The 17,107-nt window shown below is 33.7% G+C and overlaps 1 protein-coding gene and 1 non-coding gene across 2 annotated transcripts; one reads left to right on the top strand and one right to left on the bottom strand.

Moving 5' to 3' along the window:
* Nucleotides 1–11,853: 11,853 nt before the first annotated feature.
* Nucleotides 11,854–11,960, top strand: LOC121214247 (small nucleolar RNA R71). Its single transcript, XR_005909832.1, has one exon. It is a non-coding gene; the product is annotated as a small nucleolar RNA R71 (small nucleolar RNA).
* A 3,808-nt stretch (nt 11,961–15,768) lies between these two features.
* Nucleotides 15,769–16,856, bottom strand: LOC107949461 (protein YIPF5 homolog). The gene has a single exon (XM_016884114.2). The coding sequence runs from the start codon at nt 16,623–16,625 to the stop codon at nt 15,876–15,878; it is 750 nt and encodes a 249-aa protein (XP_016739603.2). The 5' UTR covers nt 16,626–16,856; the 3' UTR covers nt 15,769–15,875.
* Between the last annotated feature and the right edge of the window lie 251 nt (nt 16,857–17,107).

The following is a 17,107-nucleotide window of genomic DNA, read 5'->3' as shown; positions in this document are numbered from 1 at the left end:
GTTTCACAACTCGAAAATCAGTTTCGTGATTTTTCCCTGAAACTAGACTCACATGCCCATCTACATATTTTTTTCTAGAATTTTTGGTCGGGCCAATTAGTACAGTTTATTAGTCAAAGTCTCCCATGTTACAGGGATCGACTACACTGACCTTTGCGCATTACGACTTGGATATCTCCCTGCACAGGGCTTCAATACTGATGCCGTTTGTTTCTATAGAAACTAGACTCAGAGAGGAATCCAGAAATATATGGAATAACTCCTAATTACCTCTGGTTAATTTATAATGAATTTCCAAAGTCGGAACAGGGAATCCAGAAACCGTTCTGGCCCTGTCTCACGAGAACCTGAATATCTCTTAACATACTGTCCATATGATCATTTCGTTACTTTCCTATGAAAATAGATTCATCAAGTTTCGTTTACATAATTTATTCACTATTTAATTCCAATCCTACTATTTTTAGTGATTTTCCAAATCTACATCACTGCTGCTGCCAGCATCTGCCTTTAAGGTAGACTTTACCTATTTCATAGTTTCCATGATTCAACTAGCCCTTTTTGCATAAATAGCACAAATTATGATAGCGATTAACCATTCCATACCAAATGATTATAACATTATGCTCGAACATATATAAGCCATTTTCGCATGGCTATATACATTAACCAAAATATTCTTCCGCCACTAGTCTATTTTATACATGCCATAAGACAATCCGAAACATAGCAGTACCAAACAGTGGATAGTAATAGTGTGACTAGTTGCTGTCGATCCCCGAGCCTGTAGCTTCGCAATGAGATCTATAAAAAAGAGGAAACAGAGTAAACGGAGTAAGCATTACAATGCTTAGTAAGTTTTAAGCAGTGGCAATAGATAACAATCAAATTATAACATAGTTGTTCGTATTTTTATTTCACTCTTCCTTCGGGCATACCATCCCTTTTCCGAATACGCACATCTCATCATATACAATAGGCAGATAAACTTTCACATGAAAGTGAGCTCATGTGACATAGATATATCGTATGATTTCACATCACCCCTCACACTGATCCGATGTCACATAATCATAAGAATAGTCTCATAGATTGCTCTCGTATGCATCACATAACTACCTTATGATTTAGTGCAAATCAAGCTCACATATAAACTTGGAGTACATACCTGTTTAACCTTTCGCATTGAATATATTTATAAGCAATTCTTATTACGAAATCTTACCCGGACAAAATCTCCACACGAAGTTTCGGGTCTTACCCGGACAAAATCCCCACACGTAGTCATCGGGTCCTTAGAACTCGGATATAGTACGAGCACGAAGCTTAGGGACATTAATCAGTGATAATATTCTCGCATAAAGCCTGCGGGGTTTTAACCCGGATATAGTACTGACACAAATGCCCTTCGGGACTTATCACATTTATGCACTTTCACATCCATCACATTGGCCACTCGGCCCTGTCACATATATACACTTCATCACATCGGCCATTAAGCCTTATCACGCATATACACTTTCACATTCATCACATCGGCCATTAGGCCTTATCACACATATACACTTTCACATTCATCACATCGGCCATTAGGCCTTATCACACATATACACTTTCACATTCATCACATCGGCCATTAGGCCTTATCACACATATACACTTTCACATTCATCACATCGGCCATTAAGCCCTATTCACATATATACACTTTCACATTCATCACATCGGCCATTAGGCCTTATCACACATATACACTTTCACAGTCATCACATCGGCCATTAGGCCTTACTATCATTTCATATTCGAATACTCATAAACTTACAATACCACGATTTAGAATTCAAGTATGGGTTTAATCAATAGCTTATGAGCAACTAAAACCAGTTTATCAAGGTTCACAACAAAATCTCAAATTCAGCACAAGCTGTTTTTCCTGAGCAATAGTCACTAAATTATTTATAACTGGAGCTACAAAACTCCAAATCACTTTCCGTTAATTTTTCCTGAATATAGACTCGTATATCTTCCATCCATAAAATTTCAAGAATTTTAAGTTTGGCCAATCAATACCAGATTTTTCTTAAAGTTTCCCCTGTTTCACTGTTTGACTAATCTGACCACTCTTCACTAAGAATCAAATTTCTCATTTTACAGAATTCAAAATGTGTTGTATTTGATTTCATTTGAAACTAGACTCATTAAGGAGTCTAAGCATACAAATTTTATCTTATAACCATTTTTGTACAATTTATAATGATTTTCTAAAAACCAAACAGGGGATTTCGGAGTCATTCTGACACAGTCTCACACAACTTAAATATCTCATTATCGGAAATTCCTTTGCTTACACGGTTTCTTTTATAAGAAACTAGACTCATTAAGCTTTAATTTCATGTCTCATTCAGCCTCTAATTCAAATCCATGAATTTATGGTGATTTTCTAAATTCATGTTACTGCTGCTGTCCTGAGCAGGTTTATCACAATTTTACTCTTCTGACATATCCTTTCAGCACTTCATAATATCATATCCATTTGGCAACATATCATATCAATAACTTACCTATACTTCATAATAACCATTAGGCTATATGCATAAAGATTTACAATAGAGTTATGATTCTTTTAATATGTGCTTAACATATCATACTCAATCACATTATAGGCTTTAATACTTAAAACTTACCTCGATCGCTAATGTACGTCAATTCCGACTATTCGACCAATTTCCCTTTTTCCACGATCCGACTTTGTTTCCTTGAGTTCTTGAGCTAATGAACCAAATTTAAACTTATCACATCACTATTGTGTAAAACCACATTCGATTATATTATAATTCGGTTAGCAAGAAATACACTTATTCCTTATAACATTTAGCTTCGAGATCACCACCTCAATCATCTCAAGTACCAAACATGCATTAATACTCTCTTCAGTACAATTTCGTTACTTTAACTAAATACTAAACATACCCTTTTGCTTATCTATACACATCTGCATTTTAACTCATACCAATCATAACAAATAGCATAATATTTGTTAACATATAAAATTATGGTTGACATTACATCATTTACTTCCACTAACCATTTAAGCATAACCTAAGCGCATACATCGCATTGACAAACCAAACACAACAACTAACTTCACACATATTTTATCTATGCAAATACCAAAGCCGAATCAACTAAATATACTTATGAATATATATATCATCATCGAAATCACCTAAGCTTAGACATCATTTCTTAATTCCAAGCAAGTTGCCGAATGCAACCTTACTAAATTTTCATGGATTCAAGTCATGGATTCAATATACCATTACCATGAAATCAACAACCAAAAATTCATAGACAATTTAGGAAAATCACATTACAAATCTCAAATTCAAGCAAAGACCATGGCCGAAATGCACATATAACCACATAACAAAGATATTGAACCTTTGGTTGCCTAACTAGCTTAACATCCATCAAATTTTAAATCAAGAAACTCACCTCATCTATAATCAACCCTCAATACCCTAAAGCATCAAAAACGACATCAAAGAAATACAACCATCCATGGCCGAATGTCATCTTCTTAACTTTACAAAAAAAAACATTTGCCATGAGCTAGCTTCTATACTTGATGGCCACTCCAAATATACAAAGATTTTCAATGATAGAGCATTAACATACCTTAATCCACTTAAAGGTGACCAAATGCCTTAACTTCAATTTCTTCTTTTCTTTCTTTAGGTACGGCTAGAACCCAAAAACAATGAAGTCTCCCCTCCTTCCCTAGCTCACGGCACTTCAAGAAAAGAAGGAAGATGAAGACTTTCTCTTGCTTTCTTATTTTATTCCCCTTTCTTTTCCTTTTTTTTTGATCTATTTTAATCATTTACTAATAAAAGCATCATTAAAATTCAACTTAATGGAAGAACCATCCTTGCTTGGCCGGCCACTACTTGAGGTTTGGGTGATTTGACATGCAAACCCAAGTTTCCTCACTTTGTTATCATTTGATCCTTACATATTCCCCTATCATATTTTCTTAGGTTCTCAACTAAGTCAATCACATGAAATTCACCTTCATAAGTCTAATTTAAAACATCAAATTTTCACACATGCACTATGGTTTAAATTCATGAACAATTACATAAAATCACATTAACATACCTTTGATTTATGAACTAACCATGGCCGAATGCCTTGGCTTCTTCTTCTCCCCTTTTTTTTTTTCTTTCACTAGTTACGGCAATGGGGAAAAGAAAGATGGACATACCTTGTTTCTATCACTCTTTCCTTCTTTTAATTATTCTTTCTTCCATAATATAAAGCCATTAACTATTATCATGCTATAATAAAAATGCATATAATATCTATCAACTATCATTATGGCCGGCCACTAATTAAAAGTGGTCCATTTGACATGCAAGTCCCTCATGTCAATAACTCATACATTATTTGGCCACTTTAAATTTCACCTATCACATTTTCAAGTCTTATCACATGGGTCCTTTCTTATAAATTAACACCGCCTTGATAAAAATCAAGGCACGAAATATTCACACATACAAATTCCACATACAATAAGCACAGAATATAACATCTAATTATTTTTGTGACTCGGTTTCGTGGTCCCGAAACCACTTTCCGACTAGGGTCACTTTAGGGGTGTCACATAATGTATCTTATGAAATCTATTTATGTTATAAATGAGTTTATATGATGGTCAACGAATCTATTAACGTGTGAGCTTGATGATGCTTGAATAGGCTTATATTAAACTCAAGGTATTGGAAATGGTAAGTAACAAATGGAATGAAACATGGTCGTATGGTAAGGATGATGAATTAAATGTTATGTTTATATATATGTGGTTGATTTAATATGTATCATGAACAAGTATGCTAACTTGTAAGTTTGATGGTTTTATATAGGCTTTTATTAAGCTTATGACATTGGTAAAGGTTTATATTTATTCTATATGGTTCATTATTGAAATGGTATATTAAGTTTAAGGTTTTTACAGGCTTACTAAACATTCATTGCTTACATAGTTATTTTCCTTTACTTTATAGATTATCGGAAGCTCAATCAGTTGGAAGTTCTCGGAGATTTATCACACTATCCAGTGGATAATTTAGTAGTTTTTGAGTAATTGTATTAAGTTTTATAATGGTACGTATAGGGTGCTTTGTAATGTTATTATGGTATATGTATTAATAGTGTTTTGGCATGTATAAGCTTTGGAAAGCTAGGTTGGTTTGGTACATTTTGATGCCTTACCAAGTTATGTGATATTGGTTACTTTGATGTGCTTGTTTTTAAAGTTATCTTGGCATGTTGATAATGACTACTTGAGACATGGTTAAGTTCATTTATGAGCTGAATTATTATGTATGGGAATGGCAATATTATCATGTATAGGTCAATTGTATTGATGGCTCATGGTAGAATTAATGGTTGAATTATTATGCTATTATCTTGAAGTTTATGTTTATATGATGGACTGGTATGGCTTGATAAGTAAGGTTTTTTGACCATTTTTAATGATGGAAAATCATGATCTCATGGTATGTTTTGAATGGTTGATTTGTAGTTAAATGTGGTATGTTTTAATACATATATGGACTACGTTGATAAGCATGAAATGTTGCTTATGGACATGTTTAGATAATTGATGTGCATGGTCATCTGGTATGATAATGCTGGCTTGGAAATACTATTTTGTGATGTGTTCTAATTACATGGTGGAATTAGGTATTCATGCTTGAAATAAGGCAACATTGACATGTTAGATAGATAATATTTGGATGCAAATGTGGTGTCTTTAAATGGCACTTTGGTTAGCCAACTTAGGATGTTTGAAATGGCATTTTGATGTGTGTTTAGGTGATGTTTAGATCCATTTAAAGTGTGCATGAATAGGATGAAGAGTTGTTCATGGAACGGGTTTGAGATGGCTTGATTTTAGGTAAACTTGGTTCCACACGACCTGAGACACGGACGTGTGACTCAGCCATGTGAGACACACGGTTGTGTGTCATCTAATGATTTCTTTAGGGTGCAAGTAAATGAGTTACATGGCCTAACACACGAGCGTGTGACATAGCCGTGTGACCCTACTCAAAGAGTTACACAGATGAGGACACGGGCTGGGACGCGGTCATGTGTCCCTAGTTCGTAAGTTACACGACCTGAGACATAGGTGTGTGTCTCAGCCATGTGACCCCTGTTTTGTAAATTTTGCATCTTTTTCTTAAACTATCCGAATTGTTTCAAATTAGTCCCAATTTGCTTCTAAGTTATTTTTAAGGCCTTGAGGGCTCGATTTAAGGATAGTATGCATATGCATGAATGATTTATGATATGATTTAAATTATTTTAAATGTTTAAATGTTTTTGATTGTATAGTAATTCTCTGTAACCGTAATTCGATGACGAAGATGGATTAAGGGTGTTACTTTGACAAATGGTTATGTGAGATGAACAGACAACAGTGATTCTGAGGGTAGTAGGGACTAGCGTGGCGTGGGAAAAAATAAATTGGCGAGGATGATGGCGAATGGAGTAGGGAACGAAATGGTGGTAAGTAGTGAGGGACTGTTCGACACGTGATGGCTTGAGTTTTAGGTTGAGTACAAAAGACGGAAGGGAAAAGATAGGGTGAGAAGGGCAACGAGAGGAAGGGACGGATTATGGGTGAAAAAAGATGGGATAGTGGCAACCAGTGAGGGTGGTTTGGCCGGCGAAGAGAAGATGAAGGAAAAGGAGAAAAGGGCGTGAGAGGTGAGAAAAATATTTGAATGAGAAAGGGAGAAGTAGAATTGGACGACACTTGTGACTCAGGAAGGGAGAAAGAAACGACCGATGACGGCGTGGGGGAAGTCTTACCAACTGGAACGACTAGTAGGGTTCTGGTAGGGGTTTCTTTGAGAACGGCATGGTGAGAAAGGTAGGAGAATGAGTGAAAATGAAAAAAAATAGGTTAAAAGAGGGACACAGGTGTGTATGGGGGCCGTGTTGGGCCACACGACCATGTGAGTTGACCGTGTAACTCACTATGCCTGTGTTGCCTTTAAAAAAAAATCAAATTTTTGCTCCAGTATCCACACATCCTGTGACACACTCGTGTAGATGCTCGTTCACTACACTCACGCCCGTGTGTAAGACCGTGTGGGTCACATGGTCTAGCACACACTCGTGTGTCTAAACACAGCCATGTCTCTAAGCCGTGTAACTCAGCTTAGACTGTGTGGGTCAACAATAATTTTAAAAAATTAGGTCTAGTATTCACACGGCCTACGACACGCCCGTGTATCACACACAGCCGTGTGTATCACCCTAGGCCATGTGGTTCCTCTTTTTTTTTCAACTCATTTTTCAATTTTTTAAAGTAATAAAAATAAAAATAAATGTACTTTTTTTAATTTTTTTAGTAATAATAAAAAATGTACTAATTTTTTCTTTTAATAACATGTAAGTAAAATAAATAAAATAAAATAAAAGCACTTGAGTTGCCTCCCAAGAAGCGCTTGTTTAGAGTTTAAGCTCGACTTCTCTTTTTAAGCTAACGGTTAAGGTAAATATTAGAGCCGAAGCTCCTCTCTCTCATTGTCAGTATTACCACTAAAATATAGTTTGAGACGAAGAGTGTTTACTTTGAATGTGTCATAAATAGGGTTTGTTACCTCAATGGTTCCATATGAAAATATGTTTTGTACCACAAATGGGTTCGAACCTCTTGACTTAAGCTCTAAACAGAACATTCGTGGATCTGACTTGTCTAACAACACTTTATCCCCAACTTTGAGTTGGTTCGTTCTCTTTATATGCACACTTTGGTGTTGCTTAGTTATTTTTTTTATTGTTCCTGGGTTCTCATCAACCTTTTTTCGTCATTCATCTAATTCATCGAGTTGCACCATTTGCTCTCCACTCGTCTCTTACTTTTTAACACCTTGAGATGAATATTGTTCGGACACGCATTTATTAGTGAATTCTTGCAAAGAACATTGAGCCATATGATTACTAACATTAATAGAATAACAAGTATCATCTCACTCACTAAGAACTCTAACAAAATCACGTGTTTGAAAAGTAACATTTTCATCACCTACACTTAGCACAAGCTCATCATTACCCACATCAATAACAATTCTAGCAGTGGCTAAAAAGGATCGACCTAAGATAATGGGGACTTTAATCGCCTCATCCATGTCCAATATAACGAAATCAATAGGGAATATAAATTTATCTACTTTCATAAGTGCATCCTCAATAATACCTCTAGGATACCTAATTGAATACTCATCCTAGTGGGTTTTGCTTCTTCGAGACCAACTTGTTTGAACATTTTATAAGGTATGACATTTATACTAGCCCCCAAATCAGCCAAAGCTTTTTCAACATTTAAGCTACCAATAAGACAAGGAATAGTAAAACACCCTGGATCTTTAAGCTTGGTGGGTGGTTTGTTTTGGAGAATGGCCAAGAAATCCTCATTGAGCTCCACAGCTGACAAGTCGTCTAACTTCCTTTTATTTGTTAACAGTTCCTTTAAAATTTTTGTATACTTTGGAATCTGTGAAAGGGATTCAATAAAAGGTAAGTTAATATGCACTTTTTTCAAAATTTTAATAAATTTATGATATTGTTCGTTTCTGCAATCTTTCTTCAATGCTGCTTGATATGAAATTCATGGTTTGTATTTTCTATATAACACCCCTACCCATCTCTGTTGCTGGATTAGGGTTACAGAGTATTACAGTACATTTAAAAACATTTAACTTCAAACAGAAACAATAATTCAAATTAATTACTGATGTGCAAATACACATTTCTTTTATAGCATAAATGCAATTATGGGCCTTAAACCAAGTCTACCGGGCCTTAAAAATAGTTTGGAAACATTCAGGGACTAATTTGAAATAAAACAAAAAATTTTAGAAAATTTGAAAAATTTTGGAAAAAATAGTCATACAACCATGTGGCCAGGCGTGTGACAGAGCCCAAGTCGTGTGGCTTGAAGACATGGTTATGTGGCCAACCGTGTATAATTCGAAGTACGGGACACACGACCGTGTCCCAGCCCGTGTGTCCGCCCATGTGGGTATTCAAAATAGGGTCACACAATAGTGTCGTATGTCGTGTGCCAAACTATGTGTGCATTCAAAATAAGGTCACACAGCTGTGTCGCCAGGTCGTGTAACTCTCTGTGACCATGTGAACAATCCTGGATTAAAATTTAAAATGACACATGGTCGTGTGAGGAGGCCATGTGCACCAAAAATTACTTCTAAAACAAGGTAAATTTCACAAATCACTTGGGTACCAAGCCAAGCCTAAAAACAACCCTTAAATACTATCAAAACACCTTCAAAATAAGTTTAAAACATGTCAAAACATACAACCTAAGTGTCTAACCAATGTGCCCTTATTGACACCACAATTCAATTATCAAGTAAATTTACATTCAATCTTAACAAATTCATACATTTCATCCATTCAAACACCAAGAACCTACAACATTATCATCACAACTTGATAACATATATTAACCTAAGTACCAATTCAACATGACCTTTATCACACATTGCCAAGAGAACCAAACTTACAATACATGTATCAACTTTACATATACAAGCATTTGCAACCTAAGCACAAAACATGTCTAAACATTCACAAAAAAAGCATCCTATATACATGCCATATATAACCACCAACCAAGACTTCAACATTTATAGATAATAGTCGATGATATTTGTAAGCTCCGGTGATCCAATCAACACGATCCAAAAGTTCAAAATCTACAAAGAAATAATAACAAAAGTAAGTATGTGAATTACTTGGTAAGCTTCCACAAACTAGTACATTAACTTACTAAACTCATTTACTAGCTATTGCACATAGTAAATCACCCTCAACCTTATTACAACATAATCCAACTATTTCACGTCAGTAACATTTAAATGTATTGATAATCAGAATTCATAATTCGTTTATTTCATTGAAACAATTTCGTATTAATTAACCTTTATTCTTCTGATGGATCTTTATAAAAGTATTCAATACATAATTCCAGAAACAGATAATGCTCGTAAGAGCTAATCAGATACAGATTAAATGTGCCAAGCTACCCGTCCGGGCTAAACCAATGACAAGACAGAAAAACTAGCCTGGTCAGGGCTATATATACATGTAAAACAACAACGGATTACTAGTCCAAGCTAAATCCTAAACACATGTATATCCTATTCTGCAAAACATGCAGGAACTCGGTCCAAATAAAAAATTCAATCATAAATCTCATGGATGAAACTTTTACTCGATCCATCGAAATCATTTCAAAAATTTAGTATAATTAAAATAGGCCAATTTCTTTTCAGCAGTTTCAAAAATATATAAACATTAATAACAATATTTAATAATGAATTATAACCAAAATAATCGTATGAACTTGCCAAATTGCAATAGCTACCAAAGATCGAAGACGATTACTCAACGATCTTCTCTTTCCCATGATTAACAACTGATCTACTCATTTCTTGATCATACAATGAAGACAACCTAGCTAAAAACCAAGCTCCCCCAATGGTGGTTCTTTTCTCTTAAAAATTCGACAATAACAAGACGAAGATGACAACCTCTTTCCTTTGTTTAATTTGTTTTAATTTAATTACCTTTTTACCCTTAAAATTAACTAAAATTTCATAATTTAATAACCATAAATCGTCCACTATAACTTGTAATGGTCTAATTACCATATAAGGCCATCAATTCAAGTTTTTAAAACTGTTTAATACTTTTAACTAATAACCACTAACTTTTGCAAATTTTATGATGTAGTTCTTTTTACTTAATTACCTAACTAAACGCTAAAACTTCTTAATCAATATTTAATACAACATTGTATATTTCCTATAAATATTAAATAATCAATAAAACACTAACTTACTAGTCGAAATTATGGCCCCGAAACCACTATTCCCAACACCATTGAAAAATAGGATGTTAAACTCTGACCATCGACTTATGCTCTTTTGTGCTTTCCTCAACCCCATCATTTTTCTCAACAGCTTCTAAATTCAGCTTATTTTCAAGCTCGACTAACCCTTCCATGCTTCGAACAGTGATTGCATAGACTTGCTCCTTTGAGGTTAGTTTCGGTATTACTAGGTAAACTACCTTTTTGTCTTTCCGAAACAAGTTTAACGAGCTGTCCAATCTGATTTTCAAGCCCTTAAATCGATGCTTGCTGATTTTTCAAAGCTGCCTCAGTGTTCTAAAATCAAATTTTGGACACTGAAATAAATTTAGCTAATGACTCAAGGTTCAGTTTCTTTTTTTCCTAATAAGTTGCTAAAAACCCGGAGGGGTTGTGACTTTTGATTTGCTTAACTACCCCAAGAAAATTTTGGATGATTCCTCCATCCTAGATTATAATTATTGTTATAAGGGTTATTTTGAGGTCTAGAATTGTTACCCATAAAGTTGACTTGCTCGTGCTCTATATTAGAATCGAAGGGTAAACATTCCGGATTGATTATCTCCGTTCTAGTTGCATCACATTGCATTATCGAATTCATTGCATTATTGCAACTTAAACCATCAATCTTTTTGCTCAATGCTTCCACCTGGCTTACCAACATAGCAACTGCATCTATATTAAAAACAATGGCTACTTTAATCGGTTTTATTCTCATGACTTGCCACTGATGGTTATTTAGTGTCATCTCCTCAATAAACTCTTGAGTTGCCTCATGTGTCTTATTATTCAATGTTCCGCCAGTTGTTGCATCAATTAGTTGCCTAGTCAAGGAATTCAAACCGTTGTAAAATGTTTAAACTTGTAATCACAAAGGTAACCCATGATGAGGATACCTTCTCAAAAGATCCATAAATCTCTCTCATACATCATATAATGTATCCAACTTAATTTGTACAAAAGAAGAGATGTTGTTCCTCAACTTAGTTGTTTTAGTCGATGAGAAGTACTTCAACAGAACTTCTCAGTCATCTGATCCCAAGTCGTGATAGAACCCATGGAAGTGAATTCAACTGCTGTTTTTCCTTACTCCTCAAAGAGAATGGGAATTACCGTAAGCGTATAGCATCATTAGTAACGCCATTAATCTTGAATGTGTCGTAAATCTCTAGAAAGTTAGCCAAATAAGAATTTGGATCTTCATCTTGTAACCCATCAAACTAGACATATGTTGTACCATCTAAATTGTGTTCGTCTTCAGCTCAAATTTTTTTGTAGCAATAGTTGGTCTAACTATACTTGATTCAGCCCCAATCAGAGTGGGCTTAGCATAGTCAAACATAGTACGAGGAGCAGATGGTGCAAGAGGCTGTTGATTATTTTGATTATTTTTCATTTCTACAGTAATATCATTTTTCTCTTGATCATCTATTAAACTCTGTTGACTTTTTCTTGCTTATCTAACTTCTCTACAATTTCGGCAGTAGTCTTTTCAATCTCACTATCATAAACTAATAGTTCCAACAGGTTTCCTCTAGTCATAAACCAAAAGAACCTGTCAGAATCAAACAAACAAAAACATTATAATGTAAAAATTAAATTAAAAACAAAAATATTAAAATAAAAATAAAAATGGCTAAATTAATAGATATAAAGTTTTCCTAATATTTTAGTCCCCAACAACTGCACAAAAAACTTGATGCCTCACGAAGCCAACTAAAAATCTGAGTAAGGCAAGTGCACCTATCAATTAATAGTATAGCTACGATTAGCAAAGATATTGTTCCCACGAAGACTAAAAGTACTACTAATCATCGTCTTTCTATTATTTAACTGATAAATTCGAGTGATTCATTAAAACTAAAATTAACTAAATTAATTAACTACGAACATGACAAAGAACAAATCAAGAAAATAAACTATTAACAACCAAGAATCCACCTAGATTTCATCTGCCATTATCAATCTAAATTACGCAATTTCTTTACTTAGTATCTTGATCCATAGAAATCCTTAAATTATGCTAATATCTTTTTCGAAAGTAAGAGCAACTAGTTGATTAATTGAATTTTTTTTCTAATTAAAACTCCTATTATCGCATTAACACAATCTATGAATTCCCCTATTATATTTGACTATAATCCGATAGATTTATGTCGTCTTATTTCTAAGATTGCATGCAACTCCACTCAATTACGCAAGATCTACTCTTAAACAAGGTCTATTCCTCCTCTAATTTAAGCATATCAAACATTGATCAATAGTGTAGAAATATTAAACCAAGAATTAAGCACATATAATTGAGAACAATATCTAAGTATTTATTGCGTAAAATAAAAATCAAAAGATAGAATCTATCATAGGGTTCATCTCCCTAGGTATTTAGAAAATTAGTTTATGCTTGCAAATAAAAACATCATAGAGACAATACAATTGAAATAAATAAAGAAAATCATGATAATCTCCTAAGAAATCAACTTGGAGTCTTTAATCTTGACGGAAATATATTTTAGAATCGGATTCAATAGTGTTTTTCGAGTTTTTTTCGAGTCTTTTTCTTGAGTATTTTATGACGGCTCACTCTTATCTTCTTATTTTTGTCATATATACGTCTTAGAATGCCCGAAAAACCTAAAAATTATGTTTTTCCGCAGAGTTTAGAGTGCAAATCCTGAAATCGACACGACCTACCACATGACCGTATGGCAACCCATGTGACTCACACAACCGTGTGGAAGGGGTCAACCCATGTGGCCTTTGTACCTTGCTCCGATTTTCCTGTTTTCACTCGTTTTTCGCTTGTTTTGCTCCCAAATGCTCTTCTAAGTATAAAACCATGAATTTAAAGGATTAGGAGTATAAAATTCACAATTAACATCGAATTATCACTCAAAAATGCATTAAGAATGAGATTAAAACATGTTTCTTTTAACACTTATCAATTTAGGTCATTTAAATTATCGTAATAGTTTTAGCACTTATCAATTTAGGTCATTTATATTATGGTAATAGAAATATAATATTAGCTTTGTCAGAAGAAGAAAACACTTCCTATAAAAAATCATCTACTAAAGATAAAAAAAGCATGAGAAATCTGAAAAACAGAAGAAAAAAAATTTACTTATCAACAAAAATATGACTTCCATTCTTATAAAAAGCTTATTGAACATTGGAAAAATAAATTTACTAACACATCTAATAAAAATGAAAAAAATAGAATATTTAAAACTTATAGAACAACTTTATGAAAAACATAAAGAGTTATTTGTGTTATTTAATTATCATTATATATTAAACTATGATTCTACAAATAGTAGTAGTTCAAAGAACTCTATAAACCTAGAAGATATAAAAGTTACAAGTTATAAATCTGGTGAAGAAAATTCTTCAACTGATGAAGATGAAAATATAGATATACTTGAACCAATGGAAACTGATCAAATAGATCAAGATCTTAATGGAAAAAGAAAATTAGATTCGGATCTTCTAGAAGATGATTATTTAAGATCCTCTAATAGAAATTGTGAGCAAGTTGAAAATACAACTAGAATGTTTGGTAATCAAACTGGATCTTTTACTACTAATGAAATAAAATCTGAAAATTTAGGAGAGTCGTCTACCCAACTTGTCTCATATAGGATAGATGATCTAAATAAAAGAAATGTTGCTTAGAAAGGAATATATTTAGATCTTACAAGTATTCCTATAGCAAACTATGAAGAAATCATAAATGATTGGACACAGTCTATGACTATTATTGTAAACAACAATAATTGATCAAAAGAAAGTTTTTTAAATTATTTTGTTGGATCATTTCAAGGAGATATTTTACAATTTCTAAAAAGATAGTAAGAATCAGAAAAAGGAAAAGAACAAAAATAGCAGTTAATCAATTAGATTCAAACTCCCAAAGATGTATTAAAAGTTAAAATGTTTATTTTAGACATGATAGTAGAAAGTAAAAAAAAAAAGTAATTAAGTTATGATATTAAATATTTTAATATAATGATACATGAAATATAATTTTTAAATATTTTTAAGTAATCAATATAAATTATTTGTAAAATTAATAACGCATAAACTATTTTAAAAATTAAATATAATAATAAATAAGATTTAAATAATTTAATATAATAATGAATAATATTTAAATAATTTAATATAATGATACATGAAATATAAATTAATCTAATTTTTTATATACATTTTAAATAATTAATATAAATAAGTGGATTTACATAATTTTCATCAAAAACACTTAAATCTCAACTTTTATATTTAGATAAAAAATACTTTTTAATCGCATTTTTTTTACCCCAAATATCAAATATTCTCGTTGACTTGAAAATGTTTTTATATCATAACGGAGAACACGCCCTAAGTGATCAGCAATTTAACAAACTTTTAAAATTTTCACTGATAGTGATGAATAAAGAATAAAAATAAAAATACTTTTTAAATAATCACTTAAATATTATAAAATATTATTAGTGGGGTAAAATGAAATTTATTAGGTTTTTTTTAGTAACTTGTTTTTTTTGACAAAATATTTAAAATTATTTATAATCCTCCCAATCTATAAATGGGAGAACAATACAATTACGTCCTACAATGTTGACAGCAATACTCGTATCCAACTGAATCGATAATTTATTAGTTAATTTTAAATATGGACAAATTTAATAAATTTTAAGAATCATACAATGAGTTGAAGTAAGCATGGAGATGGACAATGTATGTATTCAAATATATTTCAAAATTTAATATGTATTAAATTGATGATGAAGTGAGAGTTGATCCAAATGTCATTCATTTTCAGAAACCAAAGAGTGTGCAATTCTGTAGCATTTTAGATATCAAATTTCAAAAACAGCATCTTTACTATAAATATCAGTTTGAATTAAAATATGACCAGAAGCGAAAATAATGCGTAGATCAAGAAACAAGCATACGCGATCAGCCCACGGTGTTCTTCCACCCCATCAGCAAGCGCCACCATCAAATTGGCGCAAGACCTAGTGGCCCAAACCACGAATACCCCCGCCGTTGCGTACCTCACCACACCGATCCCCTGCGGCATGAAAAGCGACACCGCCGATAATATCACCACCGGCAACATACAGTAACCAACCACGCTCGTACACGTGTGCAGATCTAGGTTGCCGTTGTTGCGACCCGCCAACATGTTAAAAACCACGTAGAGGAAAATCGAGGAGACCACGATCCACCCCAGGATTATGCCGAACTGGATCTTGCCGCCGAGGAGCTGGAATAAGCAGAAAGACAAGTAGAGGAAGATCGGGCCGGAGAGATCCGAGTCTTTATGTGCCGCCAGGTTGACCCGGAAAGGATTGAGGATGGATCTCGTTTTGTGCCAGATTTGGTCCGGGTGGATGCCCAGTTCGTCGAGGAGGGGTTCTTCGTCTTCGAATGAGGCGGAAGCGGATACGGCTGACGTGGAGATTGTGCCGCCCAAGGATCCGGATGATGATGGAACCGACCCCATATCGAAGGCCATGAAGGGTATGGCGGAGGAAGAGGGCTGGAAAGGAGCCGTTGGGACACGGCGTTGGTTGATGTTACCGACGTTGGGGTTGACACCACCGCCGGACGGAAAAACCACCGGTGGCACTGTGAATTGTTTGCTCATTTTTGTTGAAGCTATAGCGATTCTTTTGTGGGGGCACCAAGGCAAGTTTTTTCTTTTTTTGCCTTCTCAAGGGAAATATATAGTGTTAAAATTGGGCGGTGAATGGAAGGGTGTTTTGGACTATTCGTCTGGATTTTTTGCAAATGGTTGAAGTGTTCAACCGCGGGAGATGAACATGTTGACGTGTTTTGCCCCGCGAAATTACATTATTGCACATTTCCACTTTCTTTTGTTATTTTATACAACATGAGATGAGATAACACAGTTGAAACTGTAATAAATAGGTATTGAGTAATCTATGCCTAACTCTTAACTAGTTTTTGTTGCCCGTCTGATGCATACGTATTAATTAAATTATGATTTTTTTACTTACTCTAAGTATTAGAATTAATTTTAAAAAATTATAATTGATATTAGAATCAATTAAAGATAATAATATTTTATAAATAAAGTATCTTTGGATTAATAAGTAAAATTAATCT

Source organism: Gossypium hirsutum, chromosome D01, assembly GCF_007990345.1.
Source record: "Gossypium hirsutum isolate 1008001.06 chromosome D01, Gossypium_hirsutum_v2.1, whole genome shotgun sequence".
Lineage (NCBI taxonomy): Eukaryota > Viridiplantae > Streptophyta > Magnoliopsida > Malvales > Malvaceae > Gossypium > Gossypium hirsutum.
Note: the sequence above shows the minus strand (reverse complement) of the source record. Positions and strands in the feature narration are given on the sequence as shown.

Coding starts and splice junctions, on each gene's coding strand:
- LOC107949461 (XM_016884114.2), bottom strand. CDS start 16,625: ATGAGCAAACAATTCACAGTGCCACCGGTGGTTTTTCCGTCCGGCGGT.